Source organism: Hylobates moloch, unplaced genomic scaffold, assembly GCF_009828535.3.
Source record: "Hylobates moloch isolate HMO894 unplaced genomic scaffold, HMol_V3 SCAFFOLD_21, whole genome shotgun sequence".
Lineage (NCBI taxonomy): Eukaryota > Metazoa > Chordata > Mammalia > Primates > Hylobatidae > Hylobates > Hylobates moloch.
The window spans coordinates 15,932,782-15,959,053 of NW_026652296.1; the positions used below are offsets into that span (position 1 = coordinate 15,932,782).

A 26,272-nucleotide genomic window follows, 5' to 3' on the forward strand; every position below is an offset into this window, starting at 1 on the left:
GGCGCCGGCGCGGGCATGGAGCGCTCGCAGAGCCGCCTCAGTCTGTCCGCCTCCTTCGAGGCGCTCGCCATCTACTTCCCGTGCATGAACTCCTTCGACGACGAGGACGCAGGTAAGCGCGCGGCCCGCCCCCAGACCCCGGGGTGTCCCGGGATCAGGTCCGGTAGCCCCCTCCCCGACCCATGCGCCCTCCTCCCCACCGCCAACCCCCTGGGAAGGCGCCCCCTGGGTCTCCTTCCGCACCCACGGGACCCCAGGGTCTCCAGGATGCGCTGCCTTCTGGCCTTCTCCCCCAGGGACCCCGAGATCGTCTGCATTCACCTTTCCCGCAGGTGGGCCCTTTCGGTCGCAGGACCCATCTCCCTCCTCACCTGCGCCTATTGGAGGCGCCTTGCCTCGTCCCTGGATCCGACCTGCCACCCTCCCTGAGTCTCCTGAATGTGCCCAGTCTTCAAGCCCTGGGCTTTGGCCGTCCCACCCCTGGGGCTCCGACGCGCCCCCCGCCATTGGAGGTGGCGCGCAGACCTTACCTCTCCATCTTTGTCTTGGCCGCATCCAGAGGATCCCTGCCCAAGACCTCTGCCTGGCGCCCGAGGCCTTGAGCGCCCCCAATTATCTCTCCTCTCCTTCCCTCATGGGCTGGGGCTCCAGACTCCTGCTTCTTATACGCCTGGGGCAGACGGAGGGGAACCGGCCAGGTGACGGCCTTTCCTCCCCTCTCTTCCCAGAGAGAGGTGTAGGGCGGCGCCAACTCTACACTTGTCCGTGCCCCTGACCTCAGGTGCTCTCATCACTGGAGTCGCCTTTCTTGGTGGGCTGAAGCCGGCCACCATCCAGCAGCTTGAACCTCCTCCTCCCAGGCCTGCGCACAACCTCAGCCAGAGCGAGGGGTAGGGAGCTGTAGGGAAACCTACTCTTTAGGGCCCTGGGACCCGGCAGAAGGAACATGAGAGCTCCAGATTTGGTTCTGGGGTGAGGAAGGGAATCCACCAACAGGTGGGGTAGCTAGAGGGCTTGGGTGAGAGTTCCCCAAAGAATGCCAGATTGGGAATCGGAATCAGATTCCAGTCTTCATTCTCTACTTGTTAGCTGTGACCTTGGGCAAGTCATGCCACCTCTGAGCCTGGATTTCCTCATCTCTGAAATGGGGATCATCGTATCGATGCAAGGCTCTGTATGGTGTGAGCTGAAAATCCGAGTCTTTGAATTCAATGGGGGAACAAAACAGAGGAGTATATGTGCTGGAGGAGTGTATGTGCTTGAGGAGCAAAATGGTTTCATGGGCACTTTCAAGACCCTGAGGAAAACATGGACTATCTCTCCCGAAGTGCATATATGCACCATCCACAAAATGTAGCCTACGTTTTAGGAAGTTCCTGGGCCCAGGTTTAGACTTAGTCTTTGGGGACCGTTGTCTGATGAACCTGGCCACCAAGGTTCTATCATGGGATGAAGTGGTGGTCATGTCTTCCTGCCCTTTCTGCAGAAGAATTTGTTGACTGGTGAATGAATGGGGATAGGTGAGGCAGATCCCCAATAGACCTGTCTTTCTGTTGACCTGGAGGTGGGGATGGGGGTAAGGGTAAAGATGATTACTGCACAGACATTTTACCATTTTTATAATCACCATTTTACAGAAAAAAACAACTGAGGTTCAGAGGTTTAACTTCTGCCTTGATGTAGCTGAGGGAGGTTGTATTATTATTCTGGACAAGACAAGGTGGGAAGAAGTAGGGGGCTCCCCAACACAGTAGAGTGGTCAGCAGGCCACTTGGATCTCAAGAGCCAGGCTGGGCAGGAGCATGGGTTTGTAGGAGCATCAGAGGCAGGAACGGTTTGGTTTTTCTTCAAAGTCATGCTCTGTGTCATGGGTCAAACACCTTGGTTATTGCAGGCTGCAGGCAACTTGCTCTGGTTTCACTTAAGTCAGAACAGATAACTTCACATAGTATTAATGATATTTTTAAAGGTCCACTCATGTTTGTTTTTTCCAGCAGGCTTCTTGAAATTCTTTAGTGTTTCACTTGGAAGAGACCTAGAAATCATCTTGTCTATCCCCTTTTTGCCCGCAAATGGATGGAGGGGTGTATGTATTTGTATGAGTGTTTGTGTGTGATTGAAGCCCTGGAACGGGTGTGTGTGTGTGTTTGTGTGTGTGTGTGTGTGTGTATATATATATATATGCCAAGGTCATCTAGTGAGGCATCCACAGAGCTGAGACTAAAATCAGGTTTATGGTTCTCTTTCCATTAAACCAGTAGCCCTCCCTCTGAAAGAGAATTTTTAAGAAATCCAGACCTTACTGTGTAGAAAATATTTCCCAGGTGGGGAGGCCTGGGGGTGCGGCTGGCAACCAAGAGAGTTTGGTTTGGGCATCTTGTGCTCACTGTCTGTTCTTGAGGGATGCTTCAAATTTGGGAGGGGGAGGGAGAAAGTCAACTTTCATTTCCGGAAGAATAATGAGTGTCTGGTGAAAGTCGGAAGTAGGCAGCGTTGTCTTGGTGCTTAATTTCTCTTGTTCTCCTTAAAGTCATTAATTTTCTCCTAAAAGAAGCCTTTTTGGATTTATTCTTTTAGAACAGCACTGTGCTGAACTGATTTCTAAAAGCAATGGAATGGTCTCTCCCATACTGGACGCAGGCGTGGCTCCACCTGCCTCTTCTCCCCTCCCTCCCCTGGCCTTCTTAATGCCTGTCTGTCTCTGCTGGCTCTGTCTCAGAAGTGTGTCCCTGACAGGCCTCCGGCTCATCTAGGAGCCTCCCCTTTGTTGAAATTTATGTTGAAATGCTTCTTTTTCCAACTAGACTGAGCTAGAGCCATCTTCAGAGTTTAGTTGCCATCCTTTTGCTAGTTTCCTGAGAAATGGTATGAGAAGGAGCCTTTTTCTCATTAGCCTTAACTGGGGCAGAGCACATTCCTGATTTGGACTTGGGATCCTTGGCCATTGGGGTGGGCACAGGAAGCTGAGCCTTCTTCACACCTCTTTCTAGCCCCCCGTGGGCCCAGGATGCTGGTCATTACTGGTTCCTAGAATTCCTCTCAAGGGGCATCTTCCCTCGTGCACTTTGAACTTATTTCTTGAGATGCTCCTTTTGCCCTCTTTCACAAGGATGCTGGGGCTTCAGGGAAACGTGCTTGAGGGCGTTTTTGTGTGTGTGTGTTTTGTTTCCCAGCCTTGCTGGCACTGGGTTTGTAATCGGGGAGGAGTTAGACACGTGGCCTCGGTTTCGTATCTGTAAGGAAGAAGAAAAATAATAACATGGACTGCATAGGGTTAACATTTTACAAATGATTGCCTTTGTGCAAGACATATTCCCAGGCATTTTAAATATATTAACTCATTCCTCATAGCAAGCCTATAAAACTGCTATCCTGTTAACATCCCCATTTGCAGATGAGAAAACTGAGGCACAGACATATTAATTCCTTCAAGGTCACTCAGCCAGGAAGTGAGGGAATGAAGCCTTGAACTTCGGCAATCTGACCCAAGCATCTATGCTTTTAATCAACTATTATGCTGTTTGTGCTGTGCAGAAGTCTTAGTACAGTACCTGGCATGAGGTAGGCTCTCAATACATGTTAGCTGTTATCTATCTTATTACTGAGAAAGAGTTGTTCCTGAACATGACCGTAGAAAAGAATCTGTGGGTTTGGGGAGGGGAGAAGGCTGATTCTCAAAATACTAGCTTTATAATTTTAATAGGCTAATCTTATTGCATCGTTATAGTTGTTAAGGTAGAGCTGGGCCCTCCTTCTTTGAAGTGGCTTAAACAAGGGATTTGGGAGACTCGCCTGCCAGTCAAGAGGGTGGGGAGGATTTCAGCCACTGGTTCCCTGCTCTTCCTGACCACTTCATTTGCACCAATCACATCTACAGTCCCAGCCCTGACACTCTGCCTTGGGGCCTAGCTGGGGAGCTGGGGTGTCTCTAGTTTCCAACAGATGCCAAAGGGGGTTGTTACATCAGGGTCTGGAATTGAGCCTGGTGTTCCTGAGCCTGACCAAGTGGTTTCAGCGTCCAGTTCTCCCCCCTCCCGCCTGGGAGAAGGGCGGAGAAGCTGGAGCAGCCAGCTCTGATTTGCCCATAGGATGGAAGCTTCGATCCAGCGCAGGGAGGAGGTTGCCATGGCAACACCAGCCAGCTACCGGTCCCTCTCCTAGCGGTTTAGGCCACATCTCTGGGCTGGAAAGCCCTTCCTGGCACCACCCTCTTCCGCTCAGACCAAATCTGTTGGGCTTGGGGTGGGGTGGGATAGTGGATGGGATCCAAAAACTAGTACCACAACGCCCCGCTCCCCATTTTTGGACAGAGGGGAAATGTAGGGGGTGGTCTGAGTACTTCTGGGTGATGAGGCGGCGATACCCATATCCTGCCAGACAGATCCTGGCAGGGAGAATCAGAGTTCCAATTTCTCCCCACACCCGCAGGCACCTGGAATGACCTCACTGGAGTTCTCCCCCTCCCCCTTTATTTCATTTGGCAGAGTTTTCTTTCCCAGACCAAGTGCTAACTTTTGTCCTTGAAATTTGACCTGAGCTTTTTCTGGGAAACAAAATGTCCTGCTGTCTCACCCCTTGCCTCTAAGATGGTGGGAATGAATCCTTCAGCCCTAGAAGGAGGCTGGCAGGGTGGATGAGGGAGGAGGCCTTAAAATATCCTTCATGATCAGGACCACGTGGAGGCATGAAGTTGCGGCTTTGAAGCCTCCACTCCCACCCTCACCCTCCAGGGCAGGACACTTCCTCTCTCCCTTCTTCCTGACCACACCCCCCTTCCCATTTTCTTAATGTTTTCAGAGCTGGGGAGAACTCTAGTAGATTTGGATAAGTGAAGCATGATGGAGAATTGAACCAGTTGTTCCCATAGTTCGAGTGGAGGGGTGGGGTGAGAGTGTGGACACAAACCACTTTATTTATTTATTTACTTTGAGGCAGGGTCTCCCTCTGTCGCCCAAGGTGGGGTGCAGTGGTGCGATCTCAGCTCTCTGCAATCTCTGCCTCCCAGGCTCAAGTGATCCTCTCACTTCAGCCTCCCAAGTGGCTGGGACTACAGGCATGCACCACCACCCCTGGCTAATTTTTTTTTTTTCTTTTTGTAGAGGTGGGGTTTCACTATGTCACCCAGGCTGGTCTCAAACTCCTGAACTCAACGATCCTCCCATCTTGGCCTCCCAAAGTGCTAGGATTACAGGCATGAGCCACCATGCCCAGCCCAAACCACTTTATTTTAATCAAATTATCCTGAAAGAATGATCTTAGAAAATCAGGTGCATAAGGATTCACGCCTTACCCCATTGTACAGATCACTGGTCTGCAGGTCTGCTCTGGTGCAATCAGCGCTCTTTCCTTATCTTCTGTCTCCCTTAGGCACCCCCTTCCCCATCCCCAAGCCCCTAGACTCCTGGCTCCAGCTTCCTCGGTTTGCAGCTGCCATAGGCCCACCTGGTTCTGTTTGGTGGGAAGGGGGAGAGAGGTCCATCTACCTTGTTTCCCTTTCAGGACGTGGCTCTGCATCCCTCCCCACTCCCTGCTAGAACCAGAGGCAGAGCCAGTTCCAGCTGAAGGCTGAGTGGGGGTGAAGGGAGAGGTGCGGAGGAGAGCGAGAATGGAAGGAAACCTTCACCCTCAGCCGACCCTCTCGCCTCTCTGGGGGACTTTTTTCTACTTTGCCTCCTCTGTGTCTTTTCTTTATGGCCGTAGCAACCATCACTTCATCATGTCTTTTAAAAATTTCTGGAAAGATGCCACTTTTGGTGAATGTGCTCAAAAGGGTGCAGTATCTCCCCCACTATAAACCTTCCCCCATTCTGCATTCCTCGTCAGTTCCACTGCCTCTTTGTATTAGAAAGATAACTGGGCTTGGGTTTGAATCCGCTCTGGCTCTGACCTCAAGCAAGTCTCTTAACCTTCCTGAGCCTCATCTGGAAAAACAGGGTTAATTATTTTTGTTCAAGCATCTCTCAGGATTATAAAAATAAAATGATTGATGGGCTTGCTTGGCCATGCTCATTGCTTTCAGTGATCGCACTGAATCCTATGGCAACCTGAAGGGGTAGCTGCTGTTGCAGATGTACCCATTTTGCAGATGAGGAAAGCCAGACCACTCAGAGCGGTTGAATTCATGACTTTCTCAGGTTATAGGGTGGCAATTCAAACCCAAGTGTGTTTGACTCTAGGCCATCTTCTGCTTTTGGGCATGAAATGAGATCCCGGGTGGGACAGGACTGTGTAAGCTCCTGGGGCTGTGCTTGTGCTGTCAGAACAGCAGGTGACAAAGGCCTGGGTGTAATGTGCCCCACCAGGGTCCACCACCCCACTACAATCCACCCATCCATTGGAGTGCCTTCCTGGCCATTGGTTCCTGGTTGATCCCTATCACAGTTGGCCCTCAGCTGCCGTGGCTGCCTGGCCTCCTTGAAGAATCCAGTTGTCTGCCCTGGCCCTGGGGGCCAAGCCATTACCTGCCTCTCCAGACTGATGTAGGCCAGTGCTGGATTATATTTAACGCTGTGCTATTTCCACTTGACAGTTCCAGAGCGCCATCCCCCCTCCCCTTTTTTCCTTCCTCCCCCCTCCCCTTCTGATTCACTCGGAAACTGAGGAGGCTGATGTCAGCGCCTTATTCTTAGCCCCCGTAATTGTAACTGCATTTAGCAGTGCGCACTTCATTAACAGTTTCTGCGACGGGGGAGTGAGATGACTGTGTGGCTGGGCAGGGATGTGGATGGGGGTGGCGAGAGGGCAGCTGCTGTCAGGACCCTGGCCAGCTGCCTTCTCTGGATGGACCAGCTGGGCTGCTTCCAGGTCTGGCTTTCCAAGACTGGAAGTCTTGGAAGGACCCTTGGAGAGCATCTAGCCCATTTCCTCATTAAGCAAGTAGGGAAACAGTCTCAAAGAGGCGAAGTGGCTTGCCAAGGTTACATATTAAGGATCCAGAGCTCTGACCTCTGAGTCCAGGTTTTCTTTTCTGGTATTTATTCATTCAGCTAGTAGTTAATGAGCTGCTCAGTGTTAAACAATGTTCTAGATGCTAGGGTGCTAGGAATATATCAGGGAACAAGTCAGACGTGGTTTCTGCTCTCAGGGAGTTATGTTCTGGGGTGGGGGAAACAGACAATAAATAGGTAACCAATTCAATAAAGAATTTCAGGTTCTGTTAAGTGGAATGAAAATGGAACGATGATGGGCTAGGAGATAATGTTAAGTAAGGTAGGCAGGGAAGGCTAAGGAGGTGATATCTGAGATAAAGCTTAAATGACAAAGAGCCAGCAATGGGAATATGAGGAGGAAGAGTGTTCCAGGCAGAGGGAATAGCTGTGCAAAGGCCCTGAGGTCAGTGCGAGTTTAAGTTTTAGGGAATAGAAAACAGACCAGTGTGGCTAGAGATGACAGACCAGTGTGGTTAGAGAGACGAGATTAGAGAAGGGGGCAAATTATCTCAGCCTCGTAGAGGATAAAGATTATCCGGTGCGGAACTGAAGTCCGAAGAAGGAAAAGAAAAGGCCCCCAGCTGGGTGAAGTTAGAGAGAGGCCAAGAACTCATGCCTCCTGAATCCCTGTTTTTTATGTTCCTTAGGCACAGATGGCTGTGCCTTTAAATGCATAACGCAGCTTCCTTTCACATTGTAGCTGGAAGGCACTGTGGAGTCCAGGCTGGGTTCTTTCTGCTCACCCTGCCTGCCTCCACCCCTCTTCGAATCTCACCTGACCCAGACTGATGTAGGTGTGAGAGACCCTGGGGAACTTCCATTGACGGACAGAAAGAACATGGCTTTGGAATCCGACAGATCTGAATTTTCATCTTGACTGCCACTTCTAAATTGTATGACTGTAGGCAAGTTGCTTCAACCCTCTGGGGTTCAATGTCCACATCTGTAAAATGGGGCATAATAATAGTAAATACTCAAGAGGGTTATAGTAAGGAGTAAATGACATCATGCACACAACACACCTAGCCCAGAGCTGGACGTGTGGAATAAGGTGTCCTTTGCTATGAGGATTCATGGATGAGAGTGCGTGTTTAACCCTCGGCACATAGTAGGTTCCCAGTCATTGGTAGCAGCTGCAATTGTCACAGTGGCTGTTGTCAGTTTAAATGGGTTAGAGCAGGGCCGCCAAACTTGAGTGAGCCTCAGAATCCTCTGGAGGGATTCTGAACGCAGACTGCTGGGCCCACCCAGAGTCTCTTATTTAGTTTGGGGGCATGGGGGACTTGAGGATTTCATTGCTAACAAGTTCCCAGGTGATGCAGATACGGATGGTGCTGATCCAGGGACCCTACCTTGAGAACCACTGGGTTGGTGGAAAAGGCTGGAGAGAACTGAAGGGGTCTTGCCAACGCGGGATATCTCCTGGCTCCTGATGTCTTAGATGCTGGGACATTGGGTACCAAATTCAGTCCTGGGTATGGTCTTCAGGCCCTCTTGTTTCTGTCACAGAGTTTGTGATCCAAATGAGTCTCAGCTGCTGCCTGCATTGTGCCGGGTTTAACACGTAGGCCCTCATAAAGCCTCTAGGAAGTCATTTGTACAAAGGATAAGTGAGTCAAAATGAGCAATGCATCAGGCCATGAGACCATTGCATGGGATATTGGACCCAGACAGCTCTGAGAATTCTGAGGATTCAGGTCTAGCTCCTTTTTTGTCCAGAGAGAACAGGACGTGGTCCCTTTTCTGCATTGGGAAAAGGGAGGGCTATGTGTTAAAACCAGGAAGTTCATTTGAGGACAAGCCTCTACTGGGAAGAAGTAAATCAAAGGAATCATCGATGTAAAGGGGGCAAAGTGCTGGGAAATGCTACCGAGGGAGTTTACTGAGTCAGTTTATTCAGATGTTTCTAAGAAAGGGGTCGCTGATAATTTTCTAGGGAAGATTGGAGTCTAGCTCAGGTTGGAGGCAGGGGACCAACCTTATGATGTGATGAGATTCTCACCCAGCCCCATACAACTCAGAGTCTGAAGACAAAGGCACTTAAAAATAGTTTCCAGGTGGGACTTGTCCTAAACTGATGGGAAATACCCTCTGTGAGGGGTGGCGTGGGATAGTAAAAATGAGCGGACTTGGGAGGCCCAAAGACCTGGGTTTGCATCTCTGGCCCTTTCTAGCTGTGCGTCGTGACTGTGGTATGTAACTGATCTAGGCCGCAGCCTGTCCTTTGCAAAATGGAGTTAGAGATGCCTTGTGAGAATTCGAGAGGATGTATGTACAACACATTAGAAGACATCCAAGCGATGGAAGCTGCTGCCTTTCCTTTTCCTGTAGACTTCATAAAAATGATGTGACGTGCACATCTGGCTGGAGGAAGGGTGGGATGGGGCAGCACACAGCTGGCGTCAGGCCTCCTCGCTCTGATCTAGGTATGTGGTGTTTACTGTGTGCACAGTGGAGCCTGAAAGGCTGCATTAGGAGTGAAGAGAGAAGGACTTTGTTCATCGCCGAGTCTCAATGTCTCCTACACCCACTTTTCTTTGACTCTTTGTGCCTCAGTATCCCTGCCTGCAGAGTGAGAGTCTGGTGGGCTTGGTTTAGATATACCCGGAGTCTCCCAGAGAAGGGAGGACACTTGTACAGGCCCTCCAGTTCCTCCTTTGTCTCCCCCCGACTCTGCGGTAGCCCCTAGATGGTTATTTTTCATCCCCAGAGTGACCCCTCCTGCCAGTTTCTCTCTAGCTGATCTTTGCTTGATTGGTCCTTGGATAATTTTTAAAGTATTTTTTTGGATTAGGTAATATATGCAGATGCTACAACATTTTAAACACTTGAAAAATATCTGGGGGAAGTGTCCTGGGCACCCCTGTCTTCTGATCCTCCTGTCCCATCCCTGGCACAAGCACTGTTGTCAGCTTTTGTAATGCTTTATGCTGTTATTACTGCTGATAATGTAGATACATAGTAAAAAAGCTGAACAGCACCAGAGGACATCCAAAGAAATGGCATCTCCCTTCTACTCAGCTATCCAGTCCCACTCCCACAAGCCACCATCACACTCTTTCAGGCTACCAGTTTTTTCTTATTTTCCTGTTTTTGAATTCTTATTAAGCACTTATGGTGGTGCCCATCCCTGTGCCAGGCACTGTGAGAGTTCCAGAGAAGTTGGGTTGCACTAGGCAGTATAGCATGGTGAAAGTAACGAGCTCCGCAGCCAGATAACCTGGATTTGAATCTTGGCTCTGCCGCTTATTGGCTGTGTGACTCTGAGCAAGTCACTTAACCTCCCTGAGCCTGTTTCCTCATCTGTAAAATGGGCTTATCATAGCCCCTTCCTGCCTCGAAGGTGTGAAGAGGATTAGATGAATAAATATTGGTAGAGAGCCTGGTACACAGTAAAAGTGTCTTAAGAGTGTTAGCTGTCATTATTTTAGTTGAAAGTCCCTCTGAGGTCATCTACTGTGGCTATCTTAGCTGAGGCCCAGAGAGCAATCTCAATTGGCCTGAAGCCTCACAGGAGGTCTATGGCGCTGATGTTTCTGGATACACAGCTCAGGATCTCTCCCCGTCCCCCGAGGCACCCCAAGTAGCCATTCTGGACCCTGTGGCACCTGAGGCCTCAAGTCTGCTCCCTTCATCTCCAGCACTCAGTGTCCCTAGTGAATGCCACCTGGAGTCACCCTGAGAGTGGGTGGAAAGATATGTCACTAATCGGGTCCTCTAATGAAAATTAATTAGTTCCTCAGCAAATGTCTTGAGCAGCATCTTTCATCAGCCTGGGCCCAACACCAAGACTGGACCAGGTGCCTCCGGGGCCCATCCAAGCCCCGGCCGAGCCACCCCGGAGCCATCTGGCCTCAGGAAACTACCATTTGTGCCCAGCTTCTACTGGGCATGCTAAGTCCTCACAGAAGGACCCCCTAACTGGGCAGCTGGGCCCTGAGGGGAGTCAGGTGTGTGGCTCTAGTAAGGGAGAATTTTTTTTTTTTTTCTGAGATGGAGTCTCGCTCTATCGCCCCGTCTAGAGTGCAGTGGCATGATCTCAAGTCACCGTAACCTCTGCCTCCTGGGTTCATGTGATTCTCCTGCCTCAGCCTCCCGAGTGGCTGGGACTACAGGCGCGTGCCACCACGCCCAGCTAATTTTTATATTTTTAGTAGAGATGGAGTTTCACCATATTGGCCAGGCTGGTCTCGAACTCCTGACCTCAGGTGATCTGCCCACCTCAGCCTCCCGAAGGGCTGGGATTACAGGCATGAGCCACCACACCCGGCTCAAGGGAGAATTTAACACGTACCTTCTTCTCTGGACTCTCCCCAGAAGTCACTTGATTTTGTAAAGAATACAGAAAGACAGGAGAACTCTTCACTCCTGTTTCCACTGTCTTAGCCTGAGACATGGATTTTTGTGCAAGTGCTCTGCGGGAGTGCTCACAGGTGAAACCTGCAAGAGAGGGAGAGGGAGACACAGCATGGGGCAGGAGAAGAAGCAGCCAGACATGGGCACTTGGCTGCAGGCTAACTTCAGCCAGATCCTGGGGAGCTCTGGAGAATGGATGACATGGCAGGGTTGACTAGGCTTCGGTACTCCTATAGCAGGGTAGTCCCCCAAGGGCATAACTGTTGGGGCAAGGCAGCTCCTATGAGCTAAGGGCAGTTGTCCAAAGATGGGGCAGCTGTGAGCCGGCACCAGCAGATACTCATGGCAGCTGAGTGATGGGGGACCTGCTTGGCACGGGGGATCTGGCCAGGACACCAGTGGGGTCCACTCACCCACTGTCTGGGAACCCCTGACTACAGAGTGGGGAGAGTGGGTGTGCTCAGCTCTGTGCTGAGCAGTGTCCAACCCTCATTTCAGGTCACCCTCCACAAGGTGGACATAGTCATTACATTCGGCCATGTGGAGAAATTGAGCATCTGGATGGACTTCTGACTTGGCCAAGGTCACACAGCTAGTGAGGGGCAGAACAGGGCTTCAAACCCAGGCCTATTCCAACACTTGTGTTCCTTGCAGCATTCTGTACTGTATTTAATGTTTTCCATGAATATATACATGTATCTCATGCTTCTTTGTGGACCCCTTTCCAAGTCCGTCTTTGGAGGGTGCCTGTCCTGACTTTCTACTTTGCACCTTGCAGACATGAAGTCCTTTGTGTCTGACAAAGGATTTTAATATATTTGAGCCTGCCTGATCCTCATGAAAAGCTGGCCATGTATTCAGAGAGGAGGGCAGAGGCACTAATAGGTGGCCTGAGGTGAAAGCAGAAGGGGTAGTTGATTTGTCATGGGATGAGCCCTGGATTTGTCATAAAGAAACCTGGGTTTGAGATCTCATTTCTGCCAGTTTGCCAACCGACCCTGGGCAAGGCATTCCCCTCTTTGAACTTTGATTTCCTCATTAGATGAACAGGTTCACAGCTATAAGCAGGAGGTAACCTACAGGTGTTTTAATGATACTGCATATGTCAAAGACACATGGCAAGGCTCTGACTGGGGAATGCAGGAAGGGTCTCAAACCAAGGCTGACCTCTGCCTTTGCTGAGGAGACAATGTGTGTGCAGGGAACAGCTTTAAATTAGGGCTCGTCTGTAAAATGGGCGTGATGACACTTGCCCTGCTCTCCTAGTTTAGGTTTTCCCAGAACAGAGCCTGACACGAGGAATCAAGTACAAGTATTGGGGCAAACCACCTGAAACTGCCATTTTATTAGTGGAAGCAGTCTGATAGAACTTTATATGCTTCATATGGTTCACAAAGGTGGTGGATGAAACCCCAGGATGGGAGTGAGAAAGTGAGGCAGAGAAAGAAGTCAGGAGACTGTGTATTATCAGGCAGGTTACCCCAAGCAAGAGCAACTGGAGTCTAGTCTTGCTGGGGACTTCTGGGGAGACAGTGTAGCACAGAACTCAGCAAGCTGCTTCTGTAAAGGGCCAGACAGTAGATATTTTAGTCTTTGCAGGAATACAGTCTCTGTTGCAACTGCTCAATCATCACGAAGTTGTAGTGAGAAAGCAGCCCCAGACAATATGTAAATGAAAGGGTGAGCTGTGTTCTAATAAAACTTTATTTACAAAAATAGGCAGCAAGATGGATTTAGTCTGAGGCCCATAGTTTGCAGACTCCTGGGGTAGAACACGCGCTTTAGTTATCCCACCCGGGAAAGAGGGAGCTCAGGTATTTATACAGCAGTTCCCGTCAGTCATTGGTTAAGAGCTGCTAGGGAAGATCAGAGAGTTGGTTATTGCCTGTTTTTTTCCAGCCTGCCATGGGTGGTAGCCCTCAGGAAGAGAAATGCAGGTGCTGGCAATAGGAGACTGGGCCAGGACAAGGGGTTAGGACATGAGGAATGACAGCATTGCTCACTCCAGCTCAGGGGAATGGCTTGTTTGACTATTTGGAGAATGTACTAGAAAGGCACAGGATGAACACAGGAAACAAGTGTTGTATAGAGCCAGATTAGTTGACTTCATATTTCCAGCTCTTCCAAGCATTTGTTCCTTCCAGGCAAAACCCAGCTTCTTCATATTTGACAGTCTTGTTTGAGTTTTCTCCCTCCATGCCTCTACTTAGGCCATTTCCTCAGCTGGGATGCCTGATGTCTCCTTCTCCAGGGCTCCAGGGTCACCTCCTCCAGGAAGCACACCCTTCTTCTCTAGGGTGGAGGTGACCATTCCTGGGATCCCCCGTGGTACTTTGCTTTTCTCCTTCTCCAGTGCTTGCACAGTCTGGCTTTTCACTTTTTCACTGTCACACTGTGAAGCCCCTGCAGGGCAGGGACTGTGTGATTCCCATCTGCATCCCACCAATGGGCACTGACTTGGGAAAGGCAGAGTTGAATCCCAAGCCCCTCCCTTCCTACCCTTCTCTCTCCTCTCCTTCCTCCCCACTCTATTTCTTCTCCAGTAGTTGCTCATGGCCAAGCCCTGTTCTAGTGACCTAAGGCAGGTCCAGTCTTTGTTGTCATGGAATTACATTCTGGTTCCTGGGGTGAGGGGAGGTGTTGGACATTACACAGCTTGAAGAAGCAACTAATAATCCAATCATGCCTGTGATAAAGAGTCATATAAGACAAGTACAGGGTGCTGGGAAAGGCTATAGCAGGGAGAACTGACATGTTGGGTGGGGGGCACAGGGAGGGGGACAGCTCAGCAGAGACCTGAGGTGTGAGTAGCGTTGGCCAAGTGAAGGCACGGCAGGGGAGGGGAGGGGGTGAGACAGGATGCTGTGAACACAGACTTGATAGTGATGGGAAGGGGGATGGAATCCTGGACTCTCTGGCTGTCTCTCCCGCTCCTGCTCCCCTCTCCCCACAGATGGAAATAACTATAATTGCTTCTGCATGACAGAATTATGGATAGTTTTTGCTTTCTAGTTTGTGCTTTTTTTGTATTTTCCAGATTTTCTACAATGGGTATATCATGGTAAAAATTAAGGGCTTCAGAGTCTGGAGACCACACTCTCCTTAGCTGCTGCGTGACCTGTTCCACATTATTTTTCACTTGGTGGTGCTTCTGTTTCTCTCTCTGTAAAAGGCCGATAAAGATAATTCACATGGCTTACATGGCACCCCTTGCATTCTGACACTTCACTTGCATTCACTCATTTGAGCCCCAAAACTACTCTGTGAGGTTGTTTTGGGGGTTATCCCTATTTTTTTCTTTTGGAGATGGAGTCTTGCTCTGTCGCCCAGGCTAGAGTGCAGTGGCACGATCTCGGCTCACTGCAAGCTCTGCCTCCCGGGTTCACGCCATTCTCCTGCCTCAGCCTCCCAAGTAGCTGGGACTACAGGCGCCCGCCACCACACCTGGCTAATTTTTTGTTTTAGTAGAGACAGGGTTTCACTGTGTTAGCCAGGTTGGTCTCGATCTCCTGACTTCATGATCCGCCTGCCTCTGCCTCGGCCTCCCAAAGTATTGAGATTACAGGCATGAACCACTGCACCTGGCTGGCTATGCCTATTTTATAGATGAGGAAACTGAGGCACAGAGACATTAGGTAAGTTGCCCAAGATCACACAGGGTCCAAGGCAGGATTCAAGTCCAGCTCTTTGGGCTCTGGAGCTTCACCACTTGGCTCCATTGCCTACCTCACAGGGTAGGGGTGAGAGAACACCTGTGAAGCCCTTAGCACAATGCGTGGTACATAGTTAGTGCTCAATAAATGTTAGCTCTTGTTAGTATTAGCAGTTGTGCAGGGGCCCTGAGGCAGGAGTGGGCCATGGTCTTTTGAAAGCCCAGGGAAAGGGGTATGTGGTTGGGAGGTGGCAGAACTGGATGATACTAGGCCTTTAAAGGTGAGGCTCTTGGGCTTGAGCTTAAGGTCAGTTGGAACCCCTCTTGGGTTTTTAGCAGGGATGTGACAAACTCAGATTTGGCGTTTGCCAATCTTTAAATACCTCTCTGGCCGCAGGCAAGGAGTGAAGCCAAGAGACCCAGAGATGGCTCCCTTTGGTCATAGTGGCTCTCCCCAGACAGATCTGACCATCTACCCCTAGTTCTCAGGCCAGGATAGTGATATCTCCTGGTGTCTGGGCTGGCTGCGTAGGCCAGTGCGCAAGAGACAAAAAAAGTCAGCAGTGTGTCACCAGGCTGGTCTGGTGATGCTGGGAGGCTGGGAAGTGCCGGTTTGAAGGCAGGAACAAATTACTCTCCTGGAGACAAGGCCAGGCCAGTTCCTGCCGTGTTACATTATTAAATTTGTAATCTTCATTCTAATACTTTCCAGCAGTGAATAAGAACCAAATTTAAAATGCCGCTTTATATTTCTGGAACGAAGCTCTTTGTCAAGAACTCTTGAAGCCCGTAATTTCTCTCCGGAGGTAAATGTCTAAGTCTTTAAAAAATTAAAATAAAAAAATAAAGGAAAAACACTCTTTAGTTAAGGCTAAGTTTGAATGGTTGGCGAACTCATCCCCGGTCAGGAATTGGGAGTGGGGTGTGAATGTCTCCAGCCCCAGAAAAGGCCCAGGCTGGGACGGGGCCTACAGATGTGATTCCTCAATCTGAGCCTTGCTGGGGAAGAAAGCGAGAGAAGCTTCATGCCTAACTCACCCCAAAGTGGTTGGTACATCTGTTGATTTGGGAAAGGGTTTGGTAAAAATTGGAGACCACAATTCCCAAAGGAATCACCCCATATAAACCTCTTGTGAGTTTTCTCATGACCCATTTGGTGAATATCAGACCTGGCTGGTGGTAGAATTGGGTACTGTCTCATTCCTGCCTTTATTTTTAGAGACAGGGTCTCACTCTGTCACCCAGGCTTGGAGTGCACTGGCTCAGTCATGGCTCACTGAAGCCGCAAACTCTTGGGCTCAAGTGATCCTCCTGCCTCAGCGTCCCAAAAAGCTGGGACTACAGGTACATGCCAGCCTGCCCAGCTAATTTTATTTTTTTGTAGAGACAGAATCTCGCTATGTTGCCCAGGCTGGTCTTGAACTCTTGGGCTGAAGCAATCCTCTCACCTTGGCCTCCCAATACACTGGGATTACAAGCATGAGCCACCATGCCCAGCCTTCATTTCTACCTTTAGACCTGGGCAAGGAGGGCCCTGATCTGGGGTCGCCAGCATTACTGGAATGTTCTCTGACTCTCCTCCAGTCAGGCCTCTGGCTTCACTCTTGTTGAGTGAAGGGAATGTTACCCACCTGGACTCCTCCTTTTAGGCCTGTTCTAGACATGGGGACCCTGAAATTCCCTGCCCAAATGGCCCTGAGTCAGCTTTCAGAGTCTGTCTCGACCCCTTCCCTGGCTTCATTCTCCTGAGGATGGATGCATTCATCGGTAGTATCCTGAGGGTGGCCCTAAAGGTGCTGTTTGTGGAGGCGACAGCCGGCACAGATGTGCAGAGTGAGCCCTCTGGATATGGGAGCAGAGGCAGAAAGGGTGGACCATGGCTGAGGGCTGGCTCCCTCCCCACTCCGCATTCATCTGTGGCACTTGGAGGATTCTAAATTTGAACTGTCCTGGCCTTGAAGGTCATTATGAAGACATATTTGTCAGAATGAAAGGATAGAACATATTTTATTTAATAGCCTGATTTATAACTTTTACATATTTAGAATAAGTATGAGGTCCTCCATTTGTCCTCCTGCCCTGGGCCCCACAATCTTGGAGGGGCCTTTGTGTTATCCTTAGAACCGAGAGTGAGCACAGCCCAGGGTGGCACTTCCCCTCATGGTCCCATAACGAGGGCCTGGTCCAGACACAGTGCTTATATGGCATCCTTATGCAAGTTAGAGGAAGGCACTTCTCTCCCTACCCCCATCCTGGTGGTTGAATTTTAAAAACACTACCTCCTCTAGGAGGATGAATCAGAACAAGGTTCCCCTTTCTCCAGTGCCAGCAGGGTGCACGGCTGGGCAAGGGAAAACAGGCTGTACCTCTGCTTGTGCCCCTTCTCAGTTGGGCATTTTTGTGCAGGGAGCACTCTGTCCGGGAGTTCATCTGACCCCACAGACCCGAACCAGACCTGAAAGGAAAGTGCTGAGACTGGTTTCCCGAGATAGCCACCAAGTCATTTTACATTTTTAATGATCATTCTCATTATGATAGTAATATTTATTATTTCATATATGCCAGGTATTCTGAACACTTTACCTAGATAATCTTACTGAAATGTCAGACTATGAGGGGTATACCATTGTCATACCCATTGTGCAGATGAGGAAACTAAAGCTCAGAAAGGACAGGCCCACCTTTTGCCCAGGGCCATTCAGTAATAAGTTCAGGCCGGGCACGGTGGCTCACGCCTGCAATCCCAGCACTTTGGGAGGCTGAGGTGGGTGGATCTCCTGAGGTCAAGAGTTCAAGACCAGCCTGACCAACATGGATAAACCCCATCTCTACTAAAAATACAAAATTAGCTGGACATGGTGGCACATGCCTGTAATCCCAGCTACTCAGGAGGCTGAGGCAGGAGAATCACTTGAATCCAGGAGGTGGAGATTGCGGTGAGCCGAGATCACAGCACTGTACTCCAGCCTGGGCAACAAGAGCAAAACTCCATCTGAAAAAAAAAAATTATAATAATAAGTTCAAACACAGACCTGCCTGACGCTCGAGTCTGTAAGCCTACCCACTGCTTGGCACTGCCCTGGATCATGTTTTACAGCATTCTTTATGCAGTCAACAGATATTTACTGGCCCACTCCAGTGTGCTGGGTACTGAAGTTATGGTGCTAAATAGGACCAGGACTTTCTCAGCCCAGGAGAAAAGACAAGCAGAGCAGATAACGGTGATTCCATTCAGCAGAGAGTGCTGAGTCCCACCTTGAAGGGTGAGAGGCTGATTACCAGGCTGGATGTGGGGAAGGTGCCCCAGATCACTGGGGTCGTGTGTGGTTAGGAAGAAGCTTCCTGAGGTTTATTTATGTCTCAGTGGGGCAAAGCAGGTACATTAGGAAGTGGACACAGGGAAGAAATGGAGCTAGGAAAGGGGGTGGGTGGGACCAGGATCAGCTCCTTCTTGGAGATCCGAGTTACAGCATCATCGTCAGGCCTCTGGGGCCTCTGCTTAGAGGAGCAGGACTTAACATCCACCCCCTACCACCATCCTTTTCAAAGTCAGAAAACTGATCAAGAGGAGGAGTCATTTGTGCATTTTCAGGCAGGTTGAGTTGGAACTCAGGCCTCTCAGCCCTCCTCAGCCAGCCATGATCCAGTCCCTTCTCAGGGCTCCTTCCACACCCGAAAGTGGGAGAGTCGCCATTTATGGTTTTAATTTTTAAAAACGGTATCATGCTTTCACGAGTTACAAATGCTTGTCCAGTTATACTAGCTGGCATTTCCTGAGCACATGCCACATTCCAGATGCCGTGCTAGGATTTCACATATGTTACCTTATACAATCCTTGGAGCAAACCTCTAAGAAAGGTTCTGTCACTGTTCCCACTTTACAGATGAAGAAATTAGGTAATTCCCCCAAGGTCAGACAGCTAGCAAGTGGCAGAGCTGGTTTCCTTGAGTCTAACATCCTCATAACACCGTATGTGCTATGTGCACCCATGGTGGCAATTTTGGGAAAATGCAGAGAAAGCACACCAAAAGAAAATTAAAATGTCTCAAATTCTATAATCCAAAAGTAGAATGCTTCACCACTAGGGCTATTTCTCTCTAGGGGGTGTGTGCGCGTGCACGTGCACACACACACAACACATATTTAAACCAAAGCAGGGTCATGCTGTAATACTAGTTTGTAAGCTGAAGCTACCATTTAAAAATCACCTTAAAAGGACCTTCACAGGCCGGTCTCCACAGGCATACTCTGATTTCTAGGATCAGGTCTAGAACTGCGTGCAACTCTTCTGTCAACAGACTTGGCAAGGCAGACCTAGGGACAGCACGAGGCAGCCCACCCTAATAGCTGTGGTTCATTTTTATCCCTGCTTTCTGCTCCTGTTCTTATAGAAAATAAATAAATAAATTTGAAAACTGACAGACCTCCCCAGGATTTTATTCTATGCCTGGCCCTGCATTTAAATGCAAGAAGCAGAAGGCTTGTGAGCTATAAATAGCCCAGGCCTCTTCTGAACAGTGGTGGGGAGAATTTGTAGGTTCTGTCTCCTTCCAACCTGGTGACCTGGATTACTTCCTTCCTGCAGTGGCTGCTTTCTTCACTGCCTCCTGTGTCCATCCTTCATGGAGCAGAGCAAGTCCTCTCTGCAGATGTTTAGTGAGCACCTCCACTGGGCCAGGCCCTAGGTGCTGGGCACAAGGACTTGAGTGAGACACTAGCATTGTCACAGCCTGGAGTGGCAGTGGGTAAATATAGACACGGACATTCACAAGTGAGAATCATATCTGTTGTGGGACTCCAAGGAGGGGTCCCCAGCTCTGGGAATCAGGGGAGGCTTCCTGGAAGAGAGGATGCCGGAGTTGAAAAATGGAAGGAGGATAGAGGAGCCTGGGGAGGAAGTAGCCTGGGAGGAGGGGTCTATGGGACCATGGGTGTCATGCTTGGGACAGTGCCTGGCCAGAGCATGCCTTCATTATTATTGGGCAAATCATATGTTTTTTAAGAGTGTGTCCTGAGTTCCTTTAGTGGCTCTGTGGCCTGTAATCCAGTGATCTTGGGTAAGAAGGACACTCAGCATTTTGCTAGTCCATGACTCTCAACCTGCGCTGCATGTGCCTTTCGTCAGCAGCCAGGATCCTGATCCCCAACCCAGACCACTCAATTAAAAATCGGGCGTGCAGCCTGGACTCTGTTGCTTCACAAGCTCCCAGGCGATTCTGATGTTCAACCACATTTGGGATTCTCTGTGCTGATCCAGTGTCCCACCTGGGGATCACAGCTCAGTTCCCATCCCAGTCTCCCTGCTAGGTAGGAGTTTATTCTCCCTTGGGTGCCTCTAGCAATAGGAAAGAGAGCTCACAATCTCCTCATTCCGTTGACAGGCAGCTCAACTGTGGAAAATCCTTCTTCTCCCTGGGCCCATTAATCTTCACATGTTGGTCTGGGCACAGTGGCTCATCTCATGACTGTAATCCCAGCACTTTGGAAAGCTGAGGTGGCAGGAGGATTGCTTGAGGCCAGGAGTTCCAGCCCAGGCTGGGCAACATAGCAAGACCCCCATCTCTATAATAAATAAAAATCAGCCAGATGTGGTGGCGTGTGCTTATAGTCCTAGCTGCTCGGGAGGCTGAGGTATGACGATTGCTGAGCCCAGAAGTTTAAGGTTAAAGTGAGCTGTGATTGTGTCATAGCACTCCAACCTGGACAACAGCAAGGCCCTATCTCTCAAAAAAATGAGAAATTCTCATAACAGGCAGATCACGAGGTCAGGAGATCGAGATCATCCTGGCTAACATGGTGAAACCCTGTCTCTACTAAAAATACAAAAAATTAGCCAGGTGTGGTGGCGGGCGCCTGCCATCCCAGCTACTCAGGAGGCCGAGGCAGGAGAATGGCGTGAACCGGGAGGCGGAGCTTGCAATGAGCCGAGATTGCACCACTGCACTCCAGCCTGGGTGACAGAGAGAGACTCCATCTCAAAAAAATAATAATAATAAAAAGAAATTCTCATACTGTGATGATACTGGTAAGTAACATTTGTACAGACCTTTGTTGTACACAAAATACTCTCTTGATTTGGGAGGCAAAAAATATAGAAATTTTAAATTCAGACAGACCTGGGCTTAAACCACCCTCTCCCTTTTTTTCCCCTACCCTGTTAGCTGTGTCTTTAAACACGTGACATAACCTCGCTGTGTCTCAGTGTCCTCATTTGTAAATAGAGACAATAACAGTGCTTACCCCTCAGGTTATTGGAAGGCTTATGACATTAAGTGTGGTTGGGCACAGTGCAGCCGTAAGGCATTCACTTTATAGTAATTCATTATTATTACTGTTCTGTAAGACATTTTCATGATAAATTCAACATCCAAGACATTTTTATTGAGTGCTTAATACATGCCCAGCCCTGCTCCAGTTGATGGGGTACATTGTGAAAAAGTTATTACTAAATGGCAGTCACTGTTATCAGTATCATTTTTTTAAGTGGGTAGTAAAATCACCCACTTAAAAAATTATTTTTAGAGACAGGGTCTTTCTCTGTCACCCAGATTTTAGTGCAGTGGTGTGATCATAGCTCACTGAAGCCTTGAATTCCTGGACTCAAACCTCAGCCTCCCAAGTAGCTTGTACAACGGGCACAAGCCACCTCGACTGGCTAATTTTCAAAATTTTTTTAGAGACAGGGTCTCGCTATGTTGCCCAGGCTGGTCTCGAACTCCTGGGCTGAAATGATCCTCCTGCTTTGGCCCCCCAAACTGCTGGGATTGTAAGTATGGACCACTGCACCTGCCTCCTGTCTCCTCTTCACGGTCAACTTCATTTATCAAGCAGAACTAATTTCTAGTAGCCCCTGACAGTGGAAAAACTAAAGTTGGGAGTCAAGAGACCAAGTTCTAGCCCAGCGCTGCCCAATAGACATTTCTGCAACGATGAAAATGTTCTGTGTCTGTACTGTGCGATACTGTAGCCGCTAGTCACAGGTGGCTACTCAGCACTTGAAGTGTGATCTGTGCAACTGAGGACTGAATTCTTAATTTTTTTTTTAAGTTTAAGTGTTCACATGTGGCTAATGGCTACTCTGGATGTGCTGAGCTGTGAGACCTTGAGCAAGTTTCTTCCCCTGTCTGGGAAGATGAAGAAAGGCCATTGGAGAAGCCAGAAGAGAATGTGTGGAATAGAGACTGAGGTCTGGAGCCAGCTAGATCTGTGGTTAATTTCAATTCTGCCAGATACCACCTCTGTGACCCTGGGCAAGTTACTTAAACTTTCTGTGTCTCAGTTTCCTAGTTTGTAAAGGGATCCTAATTATAATCACCTCACAGGACTAAAATGAGGTTTAACTGAGATACGATTCTACAGGTGCCTTATTCCTGATAGGCTCTTGGCAAATTGTATAGAAGTGGTTTTAGCTGGTATTGCAGACACTCGTGTTCCCCTATTGCATCTTTGGAAAACTCTGAAAATTCTTGTTTTTGCTATAAATGCTTACAAAATGCTTACTTTTAGGCCTGGAGTTTATAACCTTGAACCTCCTGAAATTATGCTCAAGTTGTATCATTGTGCATCTCTATTTTTTTTTTTTTCCTGGAGAAAACCAAAACTTTTCTCTGGGGAAAAGCAGCTCCCAGCAGATTTTCAAAGGAGTCCAAAAGGTTTAGGAACTCTGGGTGGGGGAGGAAACGGGTGTTCATGGTGCATGTGGAATAGGACAGGGTGTGACCAGCAAGCCAGTGGATTTTGGCTTCAGACGGCCGGTGTTCCTGTCTCAGCCCTGCCACCTCCAGGCTGTGTAAACTTTGTTGAACCTCAGCTTCCCTATCTGTAAAATGGGTATAATATAAGACATATTTCACAGATTGTTGTGGGGATTAGGTAAACAAATCCATGTTAATTGAGTAGCATAGCACCTGTCACCCGTGCCCAATGAATGCTAGCTGCTTTTATCATCACATTGTCATTGTCATTATCATCATCACCACCATCTCTTCCATCAGTTGTATGCCAGCTTGGTGTGAGATGTGTCAGTTTTTCAGTCTGCCCTCTCCTCCTGCCCCATCATCTCAAACCTCATCTCACCCCACTCCCCCTTGCTCTGTCTGCTTCAGCCACTCTCATCTCCTTCGAACATACCAGACGTGTCTGCCACGGGCCTTTATGTTTCTGTTCCCTGTGTTGGGAATGCTTTCTCTGATCACTGTGTTTCAGAGAGAAACACCTATCCCTGCCCTCATTGCCTTCTAGCATCCTCTCTCTATCTTTCTGTATTTGTCTGGGTTGATGTTTGCTTGCCTCTCCTAGCATGGAGATTCAGGAGGACAGTTCATTTTTCCTTGTTTTGTTTCCTGCTCTAGGTCCAGTGCCTAGAACAGTGCTGGACATGTAGAAAATGCTCAAAAAAATACTTTGTGAGTGAATGAGTGAATGAATGAATGAATCTCATCTGGTCTGAGACAGGCTCCTGTAGGGCTCTCAAACTTCACATGATGTCTCTTGTGTAACATTTTCAATCAACAAATAATCTCTGAACCGTCCTTTCTGCCAGCTTAGGCCTTAGGTTCCCTGGATAGAAAGATGAGTGAGAACATCCCAGTTCTTGAGGAATGCACAGGCATGTGGGGTGACCATGGTACAGTTCTCTTCTGAGCACTTAGACTATAGTTGTAACTACAGAATTATGCTGCCGTCCTGTTTGCTGTCTGTCTTCCACCCTAGACTAGAAGAGCTCAGTGGGTGAGGACCCCCATCTGTCTTGTTAAATGCTGCGTCCTCAGCACTAGTATGAAGGCTGGCACATATATGTAAATGGGGTGCATGAATGAACAAATCCAGGGTGCAGCAGGATAGGGACTAGCAGAGAGGTCTGTGGGTTTACCAAGGAGGGGTGACTGGCCCTGCCTGGGGAAGGATGGGATGGGGCTGTGAGAGATTCACACGGGAGGTGAGGAACCTTCTGTCCCTTGCCTCAACTCTCACTTGGCCAACCATGGAGCGGTTTGGGAATGATGATGGGGGTGTGGTTCCCCTCCCTCAGAGGCTGGGTGGCCCTTCCATATTTGAGCTTCTGCCTGAGCTGCTGTCCTTGGAGTTAAAAATAGGGAAGGACGGGAGCACAAGGACATGCTGTCCTCTGCCACTGAGCAGGGATTCTGCTACCTTTTCTCAAAGGGGGCTGTAGGGCAGCAAGTTCGAGAAGCCAGAAGCTTAAAGAATTATCTCTTCCTGCCCCCTTGAGGACAGGCACAGACTTCTCTTTGCCCAGTCTGGCATGACTCTGAATGAGCTGTGTGGAATGTCGCAGCTGGAAGGGCTCTCTGGGGTAGGCGGACATCTGGCAGGAAGCCCATCACCCTCTAGGCCTGGGATCTTGGCAGACAACACCAATCAATCAAGGCCCCCTTTCCTGGGACCATGGCAGGCATCACCAATCAATCATGGCATCCTTTTCTGCCAAGTCCAGGCACAGTCTAAGAATTCTTAGCACAGGGTATTTCAGGCAACAGCTACCAGAGTTGGCAAAAAAAAAAAAAAAAGAAAGAAAGAAAGAAAACCTATGTATCATCCCCAATCTAGTCCACTTCTCTCATGGTGGGAAAACTGAAGCTCAAGAGAGGAGCAGAAAGTTGTCTGATGTCACACCGGAAGTCAGTAGTGGAGCTGGGACAAGACCCAGGAGTTCTCACTCCCTGCCAAGGCTTTTTCTTTTTCTATCCCTTGTTGCATCCTCTTTTCTGCAGGAACTAAGATTTGCAGGTTTGTGTATGCGAAAGAATGGCTTTTAGGCTAGGCATGGTAGGTAGTTCATGCTTATAATCTGAGCTCTTTGGAAGGCCAAGTCAGGAGGATCCTTTGAGCCCAGGAGTTGGAGACCAGCTTGGGCAACATGGCGAGACCCTGTCTCTACAAAAAATAAAGTAATTAGCTAGGCTTGGTGGTGTGCACCTGTAGTACCGGCTGAGCTGGGAGGATCACTTGAGCCTGGGAAGTCAAGGCTGCAGTGAGCTGTGATTGTGCCACTGCACTCCAGCCTGGGTGACAGCCTGTCTCTTAAAAAAGAAAAAAAAAAAAAGAAGAAGAAGAAGAAGAAGAAGAAGAAGAAGAAGAAGAAGAATGGCTTTTAATCCAGGGACTGCAGGCTCCCAAAGTTTATGCAACATACTGTGTGTATGTGCTGGCAGGTCCTTTTCTAAGAGAGAGTAGCTTTTATCCACTCTCAAGAGGCTCCTTGAACAATGAAGAAGGCAAAGAAATCAGAAAAGAGTGAATGGAATGGGCTAGAATCTTGCTACTCAATGTGTGGGCCACAGACCAGCAGCATTGACCTCACATAGGAGTTGTGAGAAATGCTGAATCTCAGGCCCCACCTGAGACCTGCTGAATTAGAATCTGCATTTTAACAAGATTCCTATGTGATCCATTTGCACATTAGAGTTGAGAGGCCATGAGCTGGAATTCCTTCAGCCTTTGGTGTCTGTGTGGAGGACCTGCTGAGTGCCAGCCAGTGTCCCTGCCCTCATTTGAGAGAGAAAAAAGCAACTAAGGGAGGTGCCTTAGCCAAGGTGGGGCCCAGCTGCTCTGCAACTCTGCTAAGGCCAAATCAAGGAAGGGATTTGTTTAAACTGCTTCAAGATAAAGGATAGCGCTGCTCATCCAAGGAGTAGGAGACCCAGTGTGCATTAAGCATGTATGTGGGAGGTTCTTGAGAAGCCTTAGTGGACACCGGGTTAGCTGCTATCCTGCAGAACAGTCTGGAGAGAGACGGATTTTAAGTAGTTTTGGGACGTGGGTGAGCCAAGCTGGAGCAACAGGGGATGTGCTGCCTAAGGCCAACATCACTACAGCCTCGGTGCTGAGAACAGCTAGTCCAAGGTGGGTTTGCTCTGGTGAGTGCTGATGCCAGGTGGTTTCAGGTGGTCTTAACTAAGCCTTGCTAGCTCTAGTCTTGCAGGCTCTGGAGGAAGCTGGCCATGTGTTGATTGAGGAAGGTGGTGGTGGGGAGCCTGAGGCTTGCCCTGGTGGGACTGGAAGGAAGGAATTCCCTCATTTCCAACCCCACCCCATCCCCTACATTCCTGCTCCCCATGTACCCACTGCATGTTTTCATCTGTGGGTCTTTGTGGGGATACATGTGCACATGTGTTATCTGAAGATGACATCTAAGGGGCCAGACTGTTCAATTTGGCCTTGTCTGGCCTTTGCAGCAGGTTTTCCACACTGCTTCTGGCTCAGGGGGAGCCTCCCTGCCTATGGGCTCCTTGACCCTCTTGGGATCAGTGTAGAATAGGGGTTAACAACCTGGCCTGGGAGATGAGATGAAGTGGAAGGAGATTTATATGA

General features: G+C 49.1%; 1 protein-coding gene across 2 annotated transcripts in view; it reads left to right on the forward strand.

The window, feature by feature from the left end:
• RIMS4 (regulating synaptic membrane exocytosis 4) overlaps positions 1-26,272 on the forward strand; it is a 58,836-nt gene continuing 32,564 nt past the window's right edge. For both annotated transcript variants that reach the window (XM_032143306.2, XM_032143307.2), the window contains exon 1: positions 1-112. In XM_032143306.2, coding sequence (XP_031999197.1) covers positions 16-112 — 97 coding nt within the window. In that variant the 5' untranslated portion in view covers positions 1-15. The remainder of the gene's footprint in view (positions 113-26,272) is intronic.